The sequence below is a fragment of the Mus caroli genome, chromosome 8, assembly GCF_900094665.2.
Source record: "Mus caroli chromosome 8, CAROLI_EIJ_v1.1, whole genome shotgun sequence".
In the NCBI taxonomy this organism is placed as follows: domain Eukaryota; kingdom Metazoa; phylum Chordata; class Mammalia; order Rodentia; family Muridae; genus Mus; species Mus caroli.
Genome location: NC_034577.1, coordinates 54,496,052 through 54,513,736, shown reverse-complemented (window position 1 = coordinate 54,513,736; position 17,685 = coordinate 54,496,052). Strand labels below are relative to the sequence as shown.

General features: G+C 39.4%; 1 protein-coding gene across 3 annotated transcripts in view; it reads right to left on the bottom strand.

The window, feature by feature from the left end:
• The window catches only part of LOC110300352 (probable ATP-dependent RNA helicase DDX60), a 111,953-nt gene that overhangs the window by 70,970 nt on the left and 23,298 nt on the right, over positions 1–17,685 (bottom strand). For all 3 annotated transcript variants that reach the window (XM_021170508.2, XM_029480658.1, XM_029480657.1), the window contains exons 8-14: positions 17,073–17,231; positions 13,781–13,922; positions 12,171–12,326; positions 10,250–10,355; positions 9,719–9,834; positions 4,405–4,562; positions 1,705–1,957 (exon numbers count right to left, since the gene is read on the bottom strand). In XM_021170508.2, the coding sequence (XP_021026167.1) occupies positions 1,705–1,957; positions 4,405–4,562; positions 9,719–9,834; positions 10,250–10,355; positions 12,171–12,326; positions 13,781–13,922; positions 17,073–17,231 (1,090 nt within the window). The remainder of the gene's footprint in view (positions 1–1,704; positions 1,958–4,404; positions 4,563–9,718; positions 9,835–10,249; positions 10,356–12,170; positions 12,327–13,780; positions 13,923–17,072; positions 17,232–17,685) is intronic.

The following is a 17,685-nucleotide window of genomic DNA, read 5'->3' as shown; positions in this document are numbered from 1 at the left end:
CCAGCAACAATGTCGGAAGCCTCACAGTGACCTGGAATTCCAGCTTCAGGGAATGTAATATCTTCTTATGCATCTGTTTCTCCCCTCTGCTAACACACACACACACACACACACATAACTAAAAACTTCAGTGTGCATATGGAGAGTAAGCAAGAGCTAGATGACTTATAAAAGGTCACAACTCTGGGCATGAGAACAAGAACACTGGATTTCTGATGTCTCCTGGAAGCATTTTGTTCCTTACCAACCTGTCTCTGCTTCTACCAATAACCATTGGTCCTGCCCAATTTCTTGTTACTGGACAGAAGAACTTGGAAATCCCAGAAGGAACGTTGCTTTAATTTTACAGCACCTACAGGTGACCTTTAAATGAAAGCATTATATCCTTTAAGCCACATCTAACTGCAAATCCTGGTTCAGTGTATTGGTTGGAGAGAAAGATAAATATATGCTAAGGTAAATCATATACCTCCAACCAGTTTACACACTCTATCTACTCAATTCTACTTTATCCTAATCTTTCTGTGTTTTTTTTCCCATCCACAGAACTTGCAAAGGAACATACATGGAATCCTCATTGACCTTGGGAAACGTCTCTATAGTAGGGGTAATTAGTGTTGAAGTCTGTACTGTCAACAACCAACCGGTGTTGACAGTAAATCTTTCAGAATCTAGACTCAACTGGAAGATGGGCCTCTGTGGTCTCCCTTCCCCCAGCCTGGAACCTGCTGGCTCAGGGGTGGAGTTTCCTGCTCATTTGTTCTGCCACGCCCACTGCTGGACCCTGTCGCTTTGCTGCTTGGAGCCACACACGTGTTCATCCTGCTACTGGACCCCGAGTTACTTGGCAGGAAATCGGGTTCCCTCCCCCTTCCTTTATAACTGAATGTCAAAACTAGTAAAGGCAGGCTTTGAACATGAAATTGTCTTGGCCTCGTTCTTTCTCCCTCCCCGTCTAGTATCCTCTCTTTTCAGCTCGAACTGCCATCCTCAGTTGAACCGTTCACGTTGCGGACTGCTGGTCGGGCCGCAACAGGCCTCTGAACAGGCTTGTATGAGATTATCTTTATTAGATTAATTGACCCAGGAAATCCCATCCTAACTGCAGGTGGAACCATGTCCTTTGCAGGAGTCTTGGGCTATATAAAATTAGAACTGAAGTAAACATGCATTTATCCATCCTTCTCTGCCTTCCTATTGTGAATATGATATGACCAGTGATTCAACTTCCCACTACTTTGATACATGCCATCTCATGATGAACCCTATACTCTTAAGCTGGTAGACAGGATAATATCTTTCTCCATTAAGTTGCTTTTATCAAAGTATTTTATCACAGCCACTAAGGGGAAACTAAGTAGGGAAACATACACACCAACCTATCTAGAAAGAAAATGTTTAAGCTTCAGAACTCAAAAGTGAGTAATGGGTTCTTCCCTCTGTGCCTTCCCTCTGTTGGATCTGTTAACAATGCCCAGTCAGCAGTTAGTTTAAACCTAGTTAGTTGTGCTTAGGAATATTCTATGCCTTTGCTGTTGGCCTCCTCATGGAGATTTCATTGCTGATTGACTACAGAGTCAATAATCCTTTGTACGTCTTACTAAACAGATTTCTAGTTCACTGGTGACAAAGCACCACCATCGCATCTGCATCTCTATGAACTCTCCAGTCCAAAGTAAGCCAAGAGAATTATGCACCACATACCTTCAGCCTGGCAATGTTCCTTCCAGGCTTTCAAGCAAGCCTGTAACCCGACTCTTTCAACCTGAGCTTTTACTGAGCAACTTTTACATGATTTCAAGAACTCTTCCAGTTTCTTCATTCCTGAGTCTAAATTCTTTCTCATCTCCTCCTCGATAGAAAATGACAGGGCATTCCATTTTTGCTCTTCTTTTTGTTCTTCCTCAGCAATTAACCTCTTCTTATTCTCTCTTTTAATTATTTCAGCCTTGGTCTCCTACCCAAACAGAAAGACACACATCTCATGGTGAGATAGAACTATTCCAGACAGATATTTCTTGAATTAAATGACATTTTAAGTATGCACTGATGACTTTGACTATATACTTGAATAATCATAAAAATATGTTTTAATCAAGGTGCTGTTGATTGGAAACTTAATAATTCAACTCAGTGAATATAAAGACCTACTGCAGATAACTTCTTAAATGTCTAGGCAATGTTAAAGATAAAAGAGTAAATGTAATAAAATCAAAGATACTTTGAAAAGATTCTTTCATGTCTCTATGCAGTGATACTTACTCTCTAGAATTTTTGGGGACTTTCTGCTGCCTTTCCTATCAAGTCACCCTCCTATTGCCTACTTGATTATGATATTTCTATTGTGATCTCTTTCTGAACCTACATGGTATTCCTCTGCCAATGATCTATCAAATTTCTCAAGGTTTACTATATCTGTACCAACATGCCTAATTCTTTCTCTCTAGACTGAGATCCTTGAGACAAAATTGAACCAAAGTTGCCTAGATTGCCTAAGCCAAAGGCATTTAGTCCTTAATGTTTAATGAGTAAATAAGAGAAGGCTGAAAGTGAGGAGTGGAGAGGGATCATATACACACATATGTGTACATATATTTATGTATATGTGTGTATATGTGTGTGTGTAGTACATAGACACATATAATTCGACTTACCTAAATAAATGTTCTTAACTAATTTAAAAACAGTATGGACCCACTTTTATTTTGGTTTATTAGATGGTTTTAATTCACTTTACATGGACAAATTAGAGGGCCAGTGTCATGATTCAGCAAGTAAAGATGATTGTCTTGAAAGCCTGATGCTGGAGTGCAATCCCCAGAGTCTATGTAAATATGAAAGAAGAGGATTCCACAGATCTTTCTTCTGACTTCCATATACATATCTTGGCACTCCCCATTGATTTTCACATATACATTATAGCATCTCCTGATTGCCCTCCACATACACACATTGACATCTGTATATACACCAGAGAATCTTCCCATTGACGTCCATATGCACACCATAGCGTCTCCCCTACTGACTTTCATATACACACCAGAGCATCTCCCCATTGACTTCCACATATACACCACAGCATCTCTCACTCCTCTCTCTTTGTCTTTTCCTCTCTCTCCCTCTTACTCTTTCTTTCTTATTCTCTAACCTTTCTTCTCTCTCTCCTTTTCTCCCTTCTCTCCTGTAGCCTCCCATAAGCCTGAAGCAGGCTAGCCAGAACTTGACCTTGCTGCCACTAAGGAGATTATTTAGGGTGGAGCCTTCCTCCCTAGATCACGCTATTGTTCTGCCACTGCCTCTGTTCCTCTTCAAGATATTGCTACCTGCTGAGAGGCCCACCCCCCATCATCTCCCCACCCCACCCCACCCTGCCCCACCCCACCCCCAAGCTATTCTGGAGATTATGCCCTATTCTCCACATCATCACCTGCAGCTGTTTTCAGGCTCCAAGGATAAAATGGCAGGAATGGACTTTCCCCCCTCTTTTATAAAGCAAGTCCGCCATTAAAAATTTGAACCTTGAGCAGACTAGCATGTCTTGGTTCCATTATTTCTCAACCCGCCTAGACTCCCTCTTTTCTTCCAGATTTCAAGATGCCTTCCAGGCTCGAACCCGGACATATGAGCTGCTGACCAGCCCCAACACTCTCCTCTTGGCCATGGCCAGTCTCTCTCTCTCTTTTACCTTTTCTCTTTTCCCCTGCCTTTCTAAAATAAAGCTTTAAAAACCATAGACAGTTTGCTCATCAAGGCCTGCTGCACAGACTCTCGCCTGTGTAGGAAACACTCTCCCTAAGCCCTCTCTCCCGTAACCCCAGGGTGACAGGGTGTTGCCCTGAGCCCCTGGTTTCAGAGGCTATCCCTTGTTCACCCCCTTTTGAGTGGGCCAGAGGCTTAGATGCCCACCAGGGGCCAAGTAGAAAGCATCTGGCAGCCCTCCCACATCTGCCTGCCCAGAACATAGGTGGAACTCTGGCCAGATGTGGGTTATCCTCCCCTCCCTGCCTCTTTCCCCTGGCCCCTTTTTAGTACCTACACATGATGGCAGGGCATCCAAGAATCAAAGCAGAACATCTGGAGCTAGAAGTTGAAAGTTTACATCTTAAACTGCAAGCAGAGAATCAACTCAAAGGGGCAAATCTATAAACACTCAAAGCCAGCCTCCAGTGAAATGCTTTCTCTAGCAAAGACTGCCTCCTGAGCCTGTCCAACAGTGTTGCCAACTGAGAGACACATAGAAACACTTAGACTATAGGAGACATTGAATTCAAACCACTACACCCACATAAGTAATAAAGGAAGACATCTATGGAAAGAACCCATCAATGGGATGAGCAAATAACAATTCAATAAGAAATAGCAAACAGAGCTTTTTATAATAATAAAATGTTGACAGAAACATACATGTGCCTTTGTGCTCTTGGACTTAATACAATCCTTCTTTGGTTTAGGACCTTGAGTTGTGATGGTCTTTGAAGTGACTGATTCTAATGACTCCCCATAAAATCGTTGAAAACGATGATACGTCTGCAAACTTTTAAGAAAACGGGGGTCTCTTCTGTCTGAGAAAAGAAAAAAACTTATATACAATTTCTATGGTTTCTTAGTAGCATCTCTCTAAATCTTCACACCATTCTATACACAAACAGTATTCTTTCTATTATAGAACAGTAATTTTATATAATCAGTTTTGTCAGAGAAGGTATCTTAAATTAGGCACTCTCATCCAAAGAATAACTTTTAACATATCTAAAAGAGCGACAATTTTTTAAACTTTTTTTTTTTTTTTTTTTTGGTCTATGGAATTAAACCTAGTAATCCATGCACACAGGTTAAGGACGCTACCACTGGTCAACAACTCCCAGAAGCTCTAACACTTCCAAGACAATTTTTCATAGCCTGCTTCCAAAAGAAATACCAAGAATATTGTTTTAATTTTATTAATTGTTGTTTTGATAATTCATATATGTATGTAATGTACTCTAATTACTTACTATCTTAGTTAGGGTTTCCACTGCTGTGAAGAGACACCATGACCAAGTCAACTCTTATAAAAGTCAACATTTAATCAAAAGACAGCCTAGTCGGCCATCACTGGAAAGAGACGCCCACTGGACATGCAAACGTTATATGCCCCAGTACAGGGGAAAGCCAGGGCCAAAAAGTGGGAATAGGTGGGTAAGGAAGTTGGGGGGGAGGGTATAGGGGACTTTTGGGATAGCATTGGAAATATAATTGAGGAAAATACATAATAAAAAAAAGTCAACATTTAATTGGGGCCTGTTTACAGGTTCAGAAGTTCAGTCAATTATCATCAAGGCAGGAAGCATGGCAGCATCTAGGCAGGCATAGCACTGGAAAAGGAGCTGAGAATTCTATGTCCTTTTCTGATTGCATTCAGAAGACTGGCATCCAGGCAGCAAGGAGAAAAGTCTCAAAGCCCACCAAAGACACATGCTTTCTCCAACAAGGCTATACTTCCTAATAGTGCTATTCCCTGAGCCATATTCAAACCAACACATTCCACTCCTTGGCACCCATAGACTTGTTTAAACACATAAGTCTGTGAGTGCTAAACCTAACCATAGCATAATGCAAAATATATTTAGTCCAACTTCAAAAGTCCCATAGTCTCTAACAGTCTCAACAATGTTAAAAGTCCAAAGCTCAAAAGCTCTTCTGAGATTCATCTAATTACATAACTGTAATTCCCTATAAAGTCAAAAATCAAAAAGCAGATCACATACCTCCAACACATATATACCACATGTATATCACAGGATATACATGACAATTCTAAAACATCATAGTGAGGAAATACTGGACCAAAGCAAGACCTAAAGACAGCTGGGCAAACTACAAACTGTGCATCTTCATGTTCTTCAACTTTACATGTTCTTGTTCCGATCTCTGGGATCCACATGTGATCTTCAAGGCTTCTCCAAGGTGCTATCATCACTTCTTCAGCTCTGCCCTCTGCAGCACACTAAGCTCAGGTTGATCCACTCCAATGCCACTGCTGTTCTTGGTGATCATCCCATGGTACTGGCATCTCCAAAACGCTGGGGTCTTCAACTGCAACTAGGCTTCACCAATAGCCTCTCATAGGCTCTCTTCATGGTGCCAAGCCTCAACTTCTTTGCATGATCCCTTCAGTCCTGGGCCATCAACTGCAACTGAGGCTGCACTTTCACTAGTGGCCTCTCTTGGCCTCTCACAGTCCCAAGCCTCAGCTGCTCTCCATGACCTCTTCATGCCTTCAAAACCAGTGCCACCTGGGTGATTCTTACACATTACCAAGTCCAGCTGCAGCACCAGTATAACCTTGGCAATCTCTGAAACACAGCTTCTTCATTCTCTTAGAAAACACTTCTCAGAAGATTTCACTTCAGTGATGCTAGTCTCTTCTTAATCACCACTAATTTCTTAGCTCCTGCTAACCAGCAACAACTGTCCCAGTTGTCCTTTCTATTCTTGACTCTAAAGCCATGTGGACAAAGCAACAGAGTCTGGAACATGGCCCCTTTCTTTTACAGCTTTCTTTTCCAACTCCTTTACTGCCTAAGCTTGGCTAACCTAGAACTTGCTCTTTAAATTGACCTTGAACTCAGAGATCTGCATGGCTCTGTCTCCTGAATCCTGAGATTAAAGGCGAGAGTCACTATGCCTGGATTAAACTTTTCTTCACCAAGAACTTGCTCTGTCCCAGGCTGTCCTTGAACTCAGAGATCTGTTTGCCTTTGTCTCCAAGGATTAAAGGTGTATACTACCATGAATGGGCCTAAACTTTTCATTGCTGAGCCCTGAGAAGCCCTGGTGGGGACAGAATGACCAGGTTCCTGCCCCTGGGACAAGGACCTGGTAAGAGCCAATAATGCACATATTTTCACATTCCTCCAAGGAATGTTCTCTCTGTTAACATTAATGACTTCATGATAATCAGAGACAGCATAAATCCAGGAGTGGAAGATGTGGCTAATGTCTCAGCCAAATAGTAAATACTAGGACCTTCAGGACAGCCCTTAAGGCAAAGAGCTCTGGATACACACATGAGTTTGAAAATATATAATTACTCAACTTCGCAAAAAATAGGATACAATATGAATTTTATGAGGGGCTAAAGGAACAAAGGCAGCTGCATTAATGAGCAAGCTTGTCAGAAAGATAAAAGGCAGGAAGATACAAAGCAGACAGATTCCTAAATTCAAGGTCAGCCTGGGACACAGCAAGGTTAGACCCAAGTGTGGTAGAAATGGTAATTTCAAGACAGGGTCCCAACCAGCTAGTTTATTCTCTGTTCTTAACAGAGACAGAAAGAAGACCTCTAAATTCTTTTGCAATATTAAAAGAAAATGTGTGCTTGCTGTTTCCTAAGAATCAAAGGGCTGGGGTCACAGGATGCTGATTCATAGGATAATCAGAAGGGAACCTGGAATAAATAACTGAATTGATATGTAAATTAAAAAATGGACTTTTGGTCTGCATGAAATGAGCTAGCAGAAAGTGATAGCAGTTCTTCAGAATTTTTCTCTAGCAAGAGCTGAGCTGTATGGAGATCTCTGGAGAACAAAATAACTCTTCAAGAATTTTGCATTACCAAGATTTCTGACTTGGTCAAAAGGCCAATACTTTTTTATAGCAGCTCTTTTGACTTTGGTCAGAAAAACCCATGAACCATCCAGATAGCTTTTAGAATTTTTCTAGCAGAGACGGTTTTTATAATAGAAAAAACAAACAAACAAACAAAACAAAAACAAACAAACAAACAAAAAACCTGTCTATAACAGAGAACACACACAGAAAGGGGGTGGGGCTAGGGAGGCGAAGCAGAGACGGGGAGGGGGTCTGGAAAACCATCTCAGCAGAACCTAGGCTGCCAACTTGGACCCACAATTTGACTTCTAGTCATTCTTTTCTCTGCTCCCAGACACCTCTTCTTTCAGAGCCCCTCTCAATGCTGAGGCTGGTCCCTGGCATTTCATGGCCACTATTCCTTAAGATCTGGATCAAAAGATTGTGTCTTCCAGCCTTAAGATCTGGATCACAAGTATGCCCTTCATTTCTGGATTGTAGTTCATTCCAAATGAAACAATAACCAGGTAATAACATCTGACATGACATAACTATTTCTTGTTTAACTACAAACACAAACAATAAGCTTTGCTGGGTGGAATCTTGCACTGAGATCATATCTCCCTGAACTTGGATTCAGCTCAATTTTACTTCCCTTTATTCCTTGAACCATACATTTTGTACTTTTTCTTTTTAAGCTTTCTATGCTTGATCCAAATGCTTTTAATGAGAGTAAACCAGAAGACAAAGTTTCTTCTGGGCATTTGTGAGACATCCTTTGTCTATGCAATTATTCTGAAACTCTTTACCTTAGTCTCAGACAGACTCTTCAGATAAGGGCAAAAGCAGCAACATTCTTCATCAAAACATCATAATGATCTCCAGAGTTCAAATCACCCTCAGCACCAATGTCTTCCATATTCCTACTAGAATAATCCATTGAGTCTCACTTAAAGCATTCTATGACTTTCCAAATCTAAAGTCTCAAAATCCACATTCCTCCAAACAAAAACATGGTCAGCCCTATCACAGCCTTACCCCACTCCTGATACCAACTTCTGTCTTAGTTAGGGCTTCCATTGCTGTGAACAGACATCCTGACCAAGGCAACTATGATAAAGGACAACATTTAATTGGGGCTGGCTTACAGGTTCAGAGATTCAGACCATTATCACCATGGCAGGAAACATAGTAGCATCCAAGACAAGCATGGCACTGGAGAAGGAGTTGAGAATTCTACATCTTGATCTCACTGCATCCAGGAGAAGACTGACTTCCATGCAGCTAAGGAAGTGTCTCAAACCCCAGGCCCAAAGTGGCACACTTCCTCCAAGAAGACCACACTTATTCCAACACGGACATAACTCTTAATAGTGCCAGTCTCTGGGCCAAGCATATTCAAACCACCACACTTACCCCTATTCTCTTTTATCTTCTTTTTACTCTGTCATCTCTCCCATCTCCCTGAAGTCTCTTTTCCAAACTCATATATTTTTGTTTTGATTCATGACCCATTCATTTTAATCATGATTATTCGTTTGTCTGTGAGTTTGAACAACTACCAATGGTACACAACTGAAGATAATGAGTGTCTTTTCTCCATAACCCTTCAGTATTCAATAGTTCAGCAGTGATCAGCAGGGCTCCATGAGTAACCTTTCCTGGTGGTTGATTTTTGTTTTTTAATAATTCCCAGTATGTATGCATGAATAAGCTAAAGAAGGAAGAATCAAGAAGAAGACTATCTGGTTCCTTGAATTACTACGTAGGAAAATATAAAGCTCTTATCCTGGGCAATAAATCACTGCCATAAAACTGTGAGCTTAATCTCCATTTATTAGAATTCAAAGAACATCTAGACTCCTTAAACTGCAAACCATCTTTCCTTAACACAGTGACAAGCTCATGAACCAAAGAGCACATATACATTCCTCTCCCTAAGACACCTACAAGTTCCATATGAATAACCAACCACCAAGAATCAAAGTGATAATTCCCTGTTAACATTCTCCCTGTTACACATCTGAATGCCTTAATGATTGTTCTTCCTCAACACTTTTCATTTGTGTTCATAATGTGTTTCCCATTGAAACAAAGGGAAGAGTGAAATAGTTTGAAATTCTTTCAGCTGAATCTGCATGCTCACCTCCAGAATTCACCTTTGTCCTGTCATAATCATCACTGAGAGGTCTGTGGGAGTGCCAGTGCACAAGCTCATCAAACTCCTTATGCTTTACCAGTGACGTAACAATGGGGTCATCACTGGAAAACAAAAAGAAAGGCATATTTCACATTTCATGCCTCCAAATCCAACACCTTGTAAAACTTTGAAAACTATAATTCCTTTTCCTCTTCCTGGGATACAAGATGTGTGGTAGAATCCAAAGAGCATTTTATTAGAAATTTCAGAAACCAGGACCTCCTCATGTCTTCAACACTCTCAAACATTGCTTGTTTCAATAATTTATCATAATGGTGAGGTGCTTTGTTTTCCAATTAAAATCATATAGATGTCATAAAGAAGGTCAACAGACAATATGTTGCACATATAATCTATTGTCTTAAATCTGCCATGTTTTTGGAGTTTATTCAGGAGAGGTTTTTTTTTTCAAAGAACCTTTAATAAGTAACTTATCCATTCCAAACAGGTATTTACTAAAACATATTTAGGCCTTACCTCCTTAGGAAAGGCAAGTCTTTCAAAATGTCTCCAGTAAACTCATCAACTAAATTGCATGACATTGGAATAAAACCTAAATTTGGCATCATCTCCTGGGAACTTTCTGTAAATGAGAAAATTGTCATCAATTTAAATGTGAAATTTTCAGATAGGAAGATAATAACTGTTTTCTAAATTTTCACATTTAAAAATATTTTATATTTACTTTATTTATATTTTATAGTCTAATTCCAATCATGCACATAAAACTATTTCCCACATTGAGTCTTTTGGAACATAATAGAAAATAAATAAATAGATAGATAAATAAATAAATAAATAAATCTAAGTAAATATGTCATTAAATTAAATAAGTAGGCAGCTGGGTAAATAGACAGATACATTGAGAGATATAAGGCTATGATGATAATAATGATGATGAAGATGACATATTATTAATAGAGAGATATATAATAGTAGATAGATAATTCCTGTGGTGCTTACTTTCTAATGTTTAGTCCCTTCATCATTTTCTACTAAGAGATAAGAAATCTAAAGATAGATAGCAATTTGAGAGGTCACTTACACAGTGTCAAAAAATGAAATTGAAATGAGAGAAAAACAAAGGTTATGTGATTGGTATTATTACAGTACCTCCTTTGAACTTCCTTTTGGTTTATAAACAAGCATGTGCAATAACAGGTAGATAGATGACAAAATGATAAGACAGACAGACAGGCAGGCAGGCAGACAGGCAGACAAATAGATGATAGATCAGATCAATAGATGATAGGTAGATAGATAGATAGATAGATAGATAGATAGATAGACAGATAGATGAATAAAAAGATAGATGTATATATGATAGATGAATAAAAATATCGATGTATGGATGATAAATAGACAGACAGATCACAAGCATTTTATGGCTATTATAATGGACTAATGAATACTCTTTATTTAACATGTGGTTCATAATTCTCCTGATGCCCGCTGTTCCTGTGTTTGCCCAGATACCTTTTGTAACAGTTAGTTTAAGTACTTTTCTCTTTACCATCCACAAAGATCAAACCAGAAGCAAGAGAATAGCTCTCAGCCAGAGTCATAATAGGAACTGGAGAATATCCTACCTCTCTTGTTCCTCACTGAAGATGCTTCCTAATTAGAGTGTATTCCATCCCAAGATTACCAATGCAATCTACCTCCTGTCTTCCAAGGTAGAGATCTCAAGAGTACTTTATTATGCTCCAGACCTAGTGTGACTCCTTTTCACCTCTGTTCATTACAGGCTGGTCTAGCGGACGCTAACCTTTGACTTATTGTTCTTATTAGCTTGGGCTGTGTGAAGACTGAGTTCCACCACCACCTGGCCCTGGCCTTGGCTCCTGTGCCTGCTACCAGGAAAGACACAACCATCTTTACATCTGTGCTTGCAGTGATTTGGGCAAAAGCTTTCTAAAATGATTGCTGGCTTTGTTTTATTCTTCAGACTCTCTTTCTTCCCCTCTAACACACAGCTATAGGTTGTTTTTGTTACTATATAACACAGATGCTAAGTGTGGCATCACAGTAGACTCTGAACTGGCATAGGTGGGTCTCAGCTTCCCCAGAGCTACCTTGCTGGCTTCTCCCATTCTATTGTTTTAAGTGGAACTAAAACAATGTAAGAGAATCTGAGTGTATTTCATCCACTACTATTACACAAAGAAAATCTTCACTTGCTAGAAATAGAATTCACTCAGATCTGTTTTTTATTTTTAAATTGGCAAACTTATTTACAATAAAACACACAAATGTAAAAAAAATACAAGTTTTTAATATGAGTCAAAGCACACACTAGCACATGAACATGACAACTATTTAAAACACACAAAAATGATTTCTACTTGGAGATGTTAAGGGTTTTTTTTTCCTCAAAATTAAGATGGGAATAAATTACCTTTGATTGGTGATGGTGTCTTTTCAAGAAAATGAACTTTTGTTGTTCTCAAAGGAATTGATTTTCCCACATCAAACTTTCTGACCAACTTTGACACAGTGTCCCAGAGATGTACATACTCGTTCATGATGGCATCCCCCACATTCAAATCCAGGCCTGGACCAGAATTAAAATTACTCAGTATTAAGAACAACCGACTCATGCCTAGAAGCATACACATACACACACACACACACACACACACACACACACACACACATCTTCACTCAAGTCGGCCTGCTCTGAAATACGAGGCAAACAGAGGACTTTTCAGTAGGCTTCAGACTGAATCTAAATGAAAATGATCACTCTGTGGATGATATCCCTGATGCATCTTAAAACCAATCTTGCTTTTCTGTTTTACATCTTAATATTAAAAACTGTCTTAACTAATAATAACCAACAGTAAAGACTTATTTTAAGATAATAAAAATATTATACCACACATAACCTTGTACCCACTAAGTAAAACTAAAATAAGAATTAGCAAAGAATCGCTAGTTTATAAGTAGCTAATTTATTCCAATGCATAAAAATGGAACAATATGAAGAAACCAAATCTTGATGTAAAAGACATTTCAATAACACTCAAGTACTAGTCTCTCAAAATATGTTTTATTTTCCATTGACTATAAAAACACAAGAAAAAATTATTCTAACAACAAAAAAACCTTACACAAAGAAAGTGTAGGGATTATCGTTTATCTCTTGGAAAGACTTAAAAATCTCTAAGTATCTAATAATAGTGAGATGTTTTTATTAATGAGAGTGATTTTATAATAAACATTGTATACCATGTGTGAAAATGAACTGTTATGAAATGTCTAACACATAAACACATGCTTTTAACAAAAATACTTACAGAATAATATTAAGTTGAAAAATATTTGGATTACTACATTCATTCTGATTACCACTAAATAAAAATTTTAAACAAAGACTGGGAAACTGGAAAATGATAACTATTTATACAACAGACATTTAAGAAATGGTTTGACAAAAACCCAAAAACAAACATTAAATGGAGCTTGGGAGTTTTATCGAGAGTTGGAGGAAGGATTGAGGGACTCAAAGAGAATAGGGACTCCACAGGAAAATCAACAAAGTCAACTGACCTGGACCCTTGGTGGCTCCCAGAGATCAAATCACCAAAGAGCAAATACCCCATGGGCTGGACCCCACCACAACCCACCCCTTTCCCACATATATAGAACAGATATGCACCATGGTCTTCACGTGGATCCCCCAACCACTGGAGTGGTACAATCCCTGAATCTGTTGCCTGCCTGTGGATCCTGTTCCTTTAACTGTGTCACTGTGTCTGGCCTCAGTGAGAGAGGATGCACCTAGTTCCACAGTGAGGGGTAGGGGTAATACCCAGAGGGTGGTTCCCCCTTCTCAGAGGAGAAGGGGAAGGAGGAATGGGAGAAAGATCTTCATGAAGGGGTAATGGAGGAGCTGATATTGGAATATAAAATAAATAAAAAAGAATTTTTAATGGTTTTGATACTTTAAATTCTTTCTGAACTTTCTCTCTAAAGGAAGGTGATATTTATATAGTTCACTGATACCTTTTTTATTTTCATTTTCATAGTAAAAAGCAATATTCCTCAACAAAGGCTCATCACTTAAGTCAGAAAGGTGAAGTAAATTCAGACTCCAAGATTCAAACATATCCAAATTACTTAGGATAAAATACTCGCACCACTTTTTCTGAAAATCAAAAGTAAAACAAAGTTATTGACAGCTTTTATGCCCACAGTAGTACAAAGAGCAACCCCATTTGCCTCTCTAAACCTAAGGAAAGGCAAATGGAAGGGCTGCCCCAATTATCATTAGCAATGTAAATGCATTTAAGATGAATAAGGATTATGCCTTGTTCCTTAAAAATTGAAGCATTGCATATAATAAAAACTGATTCCAAAATGAATTTAAAGTGGTTGTGGCCATGCTGTAATCCCAGCACTTATGAGGCTAAGGCAGGAGGAGCACCGCAAGGTGGTAGCCAGTGTATGTTACACCGTCAGGCTTAGAACAACCTCCGATACACAGTGAAACCATGTCTCAAAAAGAAAATTCCTTTTCTTCTCAATGTGGTTCATAGGCTTCCTTGTTCACTTTTGGGCTGTCAAGAGTTGGGCTGCCAAGGATTCTAGAAAGCAATAAACCTTTCAAACTCAGATATTCCCATATACCCACGCTGATGGTTATTCACCCAACATAAGTTTGTGCATTGATATTCCACTATAACACAGAATGTCCACACAAACAGCACTTAGTCCTGGGTAGATGAGTCTTCTTTCAGTGATATGGTTTACAGAGTCAAAATGAGAGCATCCTGATTGAGGTCTCTTCACCCACTCTCCCTTTGACTAGAACTTAACTGAGATCCATTCCATTTGAGAGAGCTAGCCCTGACACTATTAATGATACTCTACTATGCTTACAGACAGGAACCTAGCACAACTGTCTCCTGAGAGGCTTCTACAGCAGCAGATGGAAGCAGATGCAGAGACCTACAGTTAAACAGCATGCAAAGCCTGGGAGTCTTGTGGAAGAGTGGGGGATAGAAGTGAGCAATTCGGAGGTGTCAAGGACACCACAAGAATACTCACAGAATCAACTAACCTAGGACCATGGGGCTCAGAGCCTGGGCCACCAACAAGGAACATGCAGGAGTTGGAACTAACCCCTGGCTGACATATTTGTAGCAAATGTGCAGCTCAGTGTTCACGTGGTTCCCCTAACAAGTGGAAGGGGGGCTCTCTCAGTCTCTGTTCCCTGCTGTTAGATCCCCTCCCTCCCTACTTGGACTGCTTGTTTTGGCCTCAGTGAGAGATGATGTATTTAGACATGCTGGGACTAGATGCCTCAGGGTGAGGTGGTACCCAAGAGGGGCTCTCCATCTCTTGGAAGAAGGGGAGAAGGCAATGGGGGGGAGGGATTTGTAAGGGTGGGGCTAAGATAGGGACATAAAGTGAATTTAAAAAATAAATAGTAAAATAAAACAAAATACACACTGTAATGATTCTCAGCGTGAGGAAGAAAAAGAAGCCGCCATTTGTGATCAGGTACATCCTTCCAGGCCACCTTAGAACACTGTCAAATATGTAAAGATTCTTATATTGTCTTTTGACCTAAAGCACTTCCTTTGTGTGTTTAAAAAAAATGTCAAAAATTCTTCATAAATAAAAGTTGGACATAGAAGACATCCATTCAAGTCTGTATCTGGCACTCACACGAACTGCAGATTTCAATTACAAAACAATTTAACTGAGAAATAAGTTTATGACAAAAGCCAAAGTGCAATACTACTGCCACAATGTTTACTTTACAGACATCAGTAGATTTAATATATTAACCTAAAATATCTCATAATAAAGTATTTAAAAGAAAAAAATGTATACGGATATCCTTAGCAACCCTACTCTTGACAGCCCAAACGTGAACAGGGAAACCTAAGTAAAGAACAAAGGCACATTGAAAAGATGAAGAACTATGTAGGTTTTGAGATTTTGGACCACAATGGGAGGAAACAATCAATAGTAATTCAATAGATATTTCTTTAATTCATAACAAAAAGAAAGACACTGAGCCACCAACCAGGCAGCACACATGAGCTGGTCTGAGGCCCCTGACACAGATACAACAGAGGACTGCCTGGTCTGGCCTCAGTGAGAGAAGACACACCAAACCCAGGAGGGGAATAATGACTAGACTGTAAAAATAGGTTAAAGAATAATAATAATAAAAAAATAGAATAGAATAAAAAAGAACTTGAAAAAAAAAAGAAAATAAATTTTTCTTTTGAGACAAGGTCTCACTGTGTATCGGAGGTTGTTCTGAGCCTGATGGTGTAACATACACTGGCCGCCACCTTGCAGAGCTCCTTCTGTCTTAGCCTCATAAGTGCTGGGATTACAGCATGGCCACGTCCACTTTAAATTCATTCTGGAATTAGTTTTTATTTTATGCAATGTTTTAGTTTTCCAATAGAAATATCTGTGCACTGAAAATGGAAAAGATAAACTGAAAGGTTAACAGGTTCTAATACAAGATTTGTACGGAAGACTCTAAAGGAATTTTTGCTTTCAGTTTTCCTAAGGTCTCCATATTCTCTCTACCCATAATCCGTAATGGAAAAAAAAAAATTAAAGCATTGTATTGATGTCCTCAGCTCCTTCTCAACGTATAATGTGATGGTCACTGGAAACTTCCTAGTTAATTACATAAAACCTTGATCCTGACAAGAATTTTTTTCTATCAAGTTTACATTAAAATAGTATAACTTAATATACATTCCTGCCTAAGTATACTTTAGTAGCTTTTTTTAGTATTAGATATTTTCTTTATTTACATTACAAATGTTATCCCCTTTCCTAATTTCCCCTCCAAAAATCCCCTATCTGCTCCCCACCTCCCCCTGCTCCCCAACCCACCCACTCCCACTTCCTAGCCCTGGCATTCCACTATACTGGGGCATAGAACCTTCACAGGACCAAGGGCCTCTCCTCCCATTGATGACAGACTAGGCCATCCTGTGCTACATATGCAACTAGAGCCACGAGTCCCACCGTGTGTTTTCTTTGATTGGTGGTTTAGTCCCAGGGAGCTCTGGGGGTACTGGTTAGAATTTCAAGAAGGAAAATCTCTGGAATCTGGGGTTGGATACATGCCACAATGCTTGCTATTGCTACCTAATTCAATTGTTAAAACTAGTCCAAGTGACTGATTTAAGCATGACAGCCTCTCAAGACCTCAATGCTTATCACGACACTGTGTAAATCTGCCTCAAAGGTTATTGTGATTTTTATGTATCACGTAGTCAAAACAGAAGTACAAGTGAATGAAGATTATATTTACCATTTTTAAGACAGTCTTGAGGTCCTGAATCCAATTAGAAGTGATGAATCTTGAGCGAGCTCTTTGAGAGAGAGGTACATGGAGCAGAAGAGCCACACTGAGGCAATGTAGCTTACAAAAGTCTTCCATGTCCTTCAGGGTTAAGCAATTATCTGTTTTCTGAAGGAAATAAAATGGTGAGCCGAGAACAACAGGCTGGGAGACCATATACTCAGTTTTCATAAGTACAAACTGTAAGCAAGCTCTTTTATGTGGGAATTCTGTAGCCACACATTCTTTACTTTTGTGTCAGTACATACCCAGAAACCAATCTGCACTTAAACATGCTTGAGAGAAAGGCAAAAGGAAGCTTCTAGCTTTGCAGCAGTTGGCACGTGGCATGATTCAGTATCTCAGGAGCACCATGGTTAAGCTAATAATCCATGTGATGAAGGAAAGGTTTCACAGGACCGTGGGTGGTTGGGCTACATGATAAGTACTCTCTTCTATCCATGTATCATATTCTAAGGCAATTCTATGAGCTACCAGCATGAGGTCAGCAGGCTATCAATGTATCTAAAAGGTGTATCTGCAGAATGACAACGGGTATAGGTAGTAGACGTATTTAGCATCT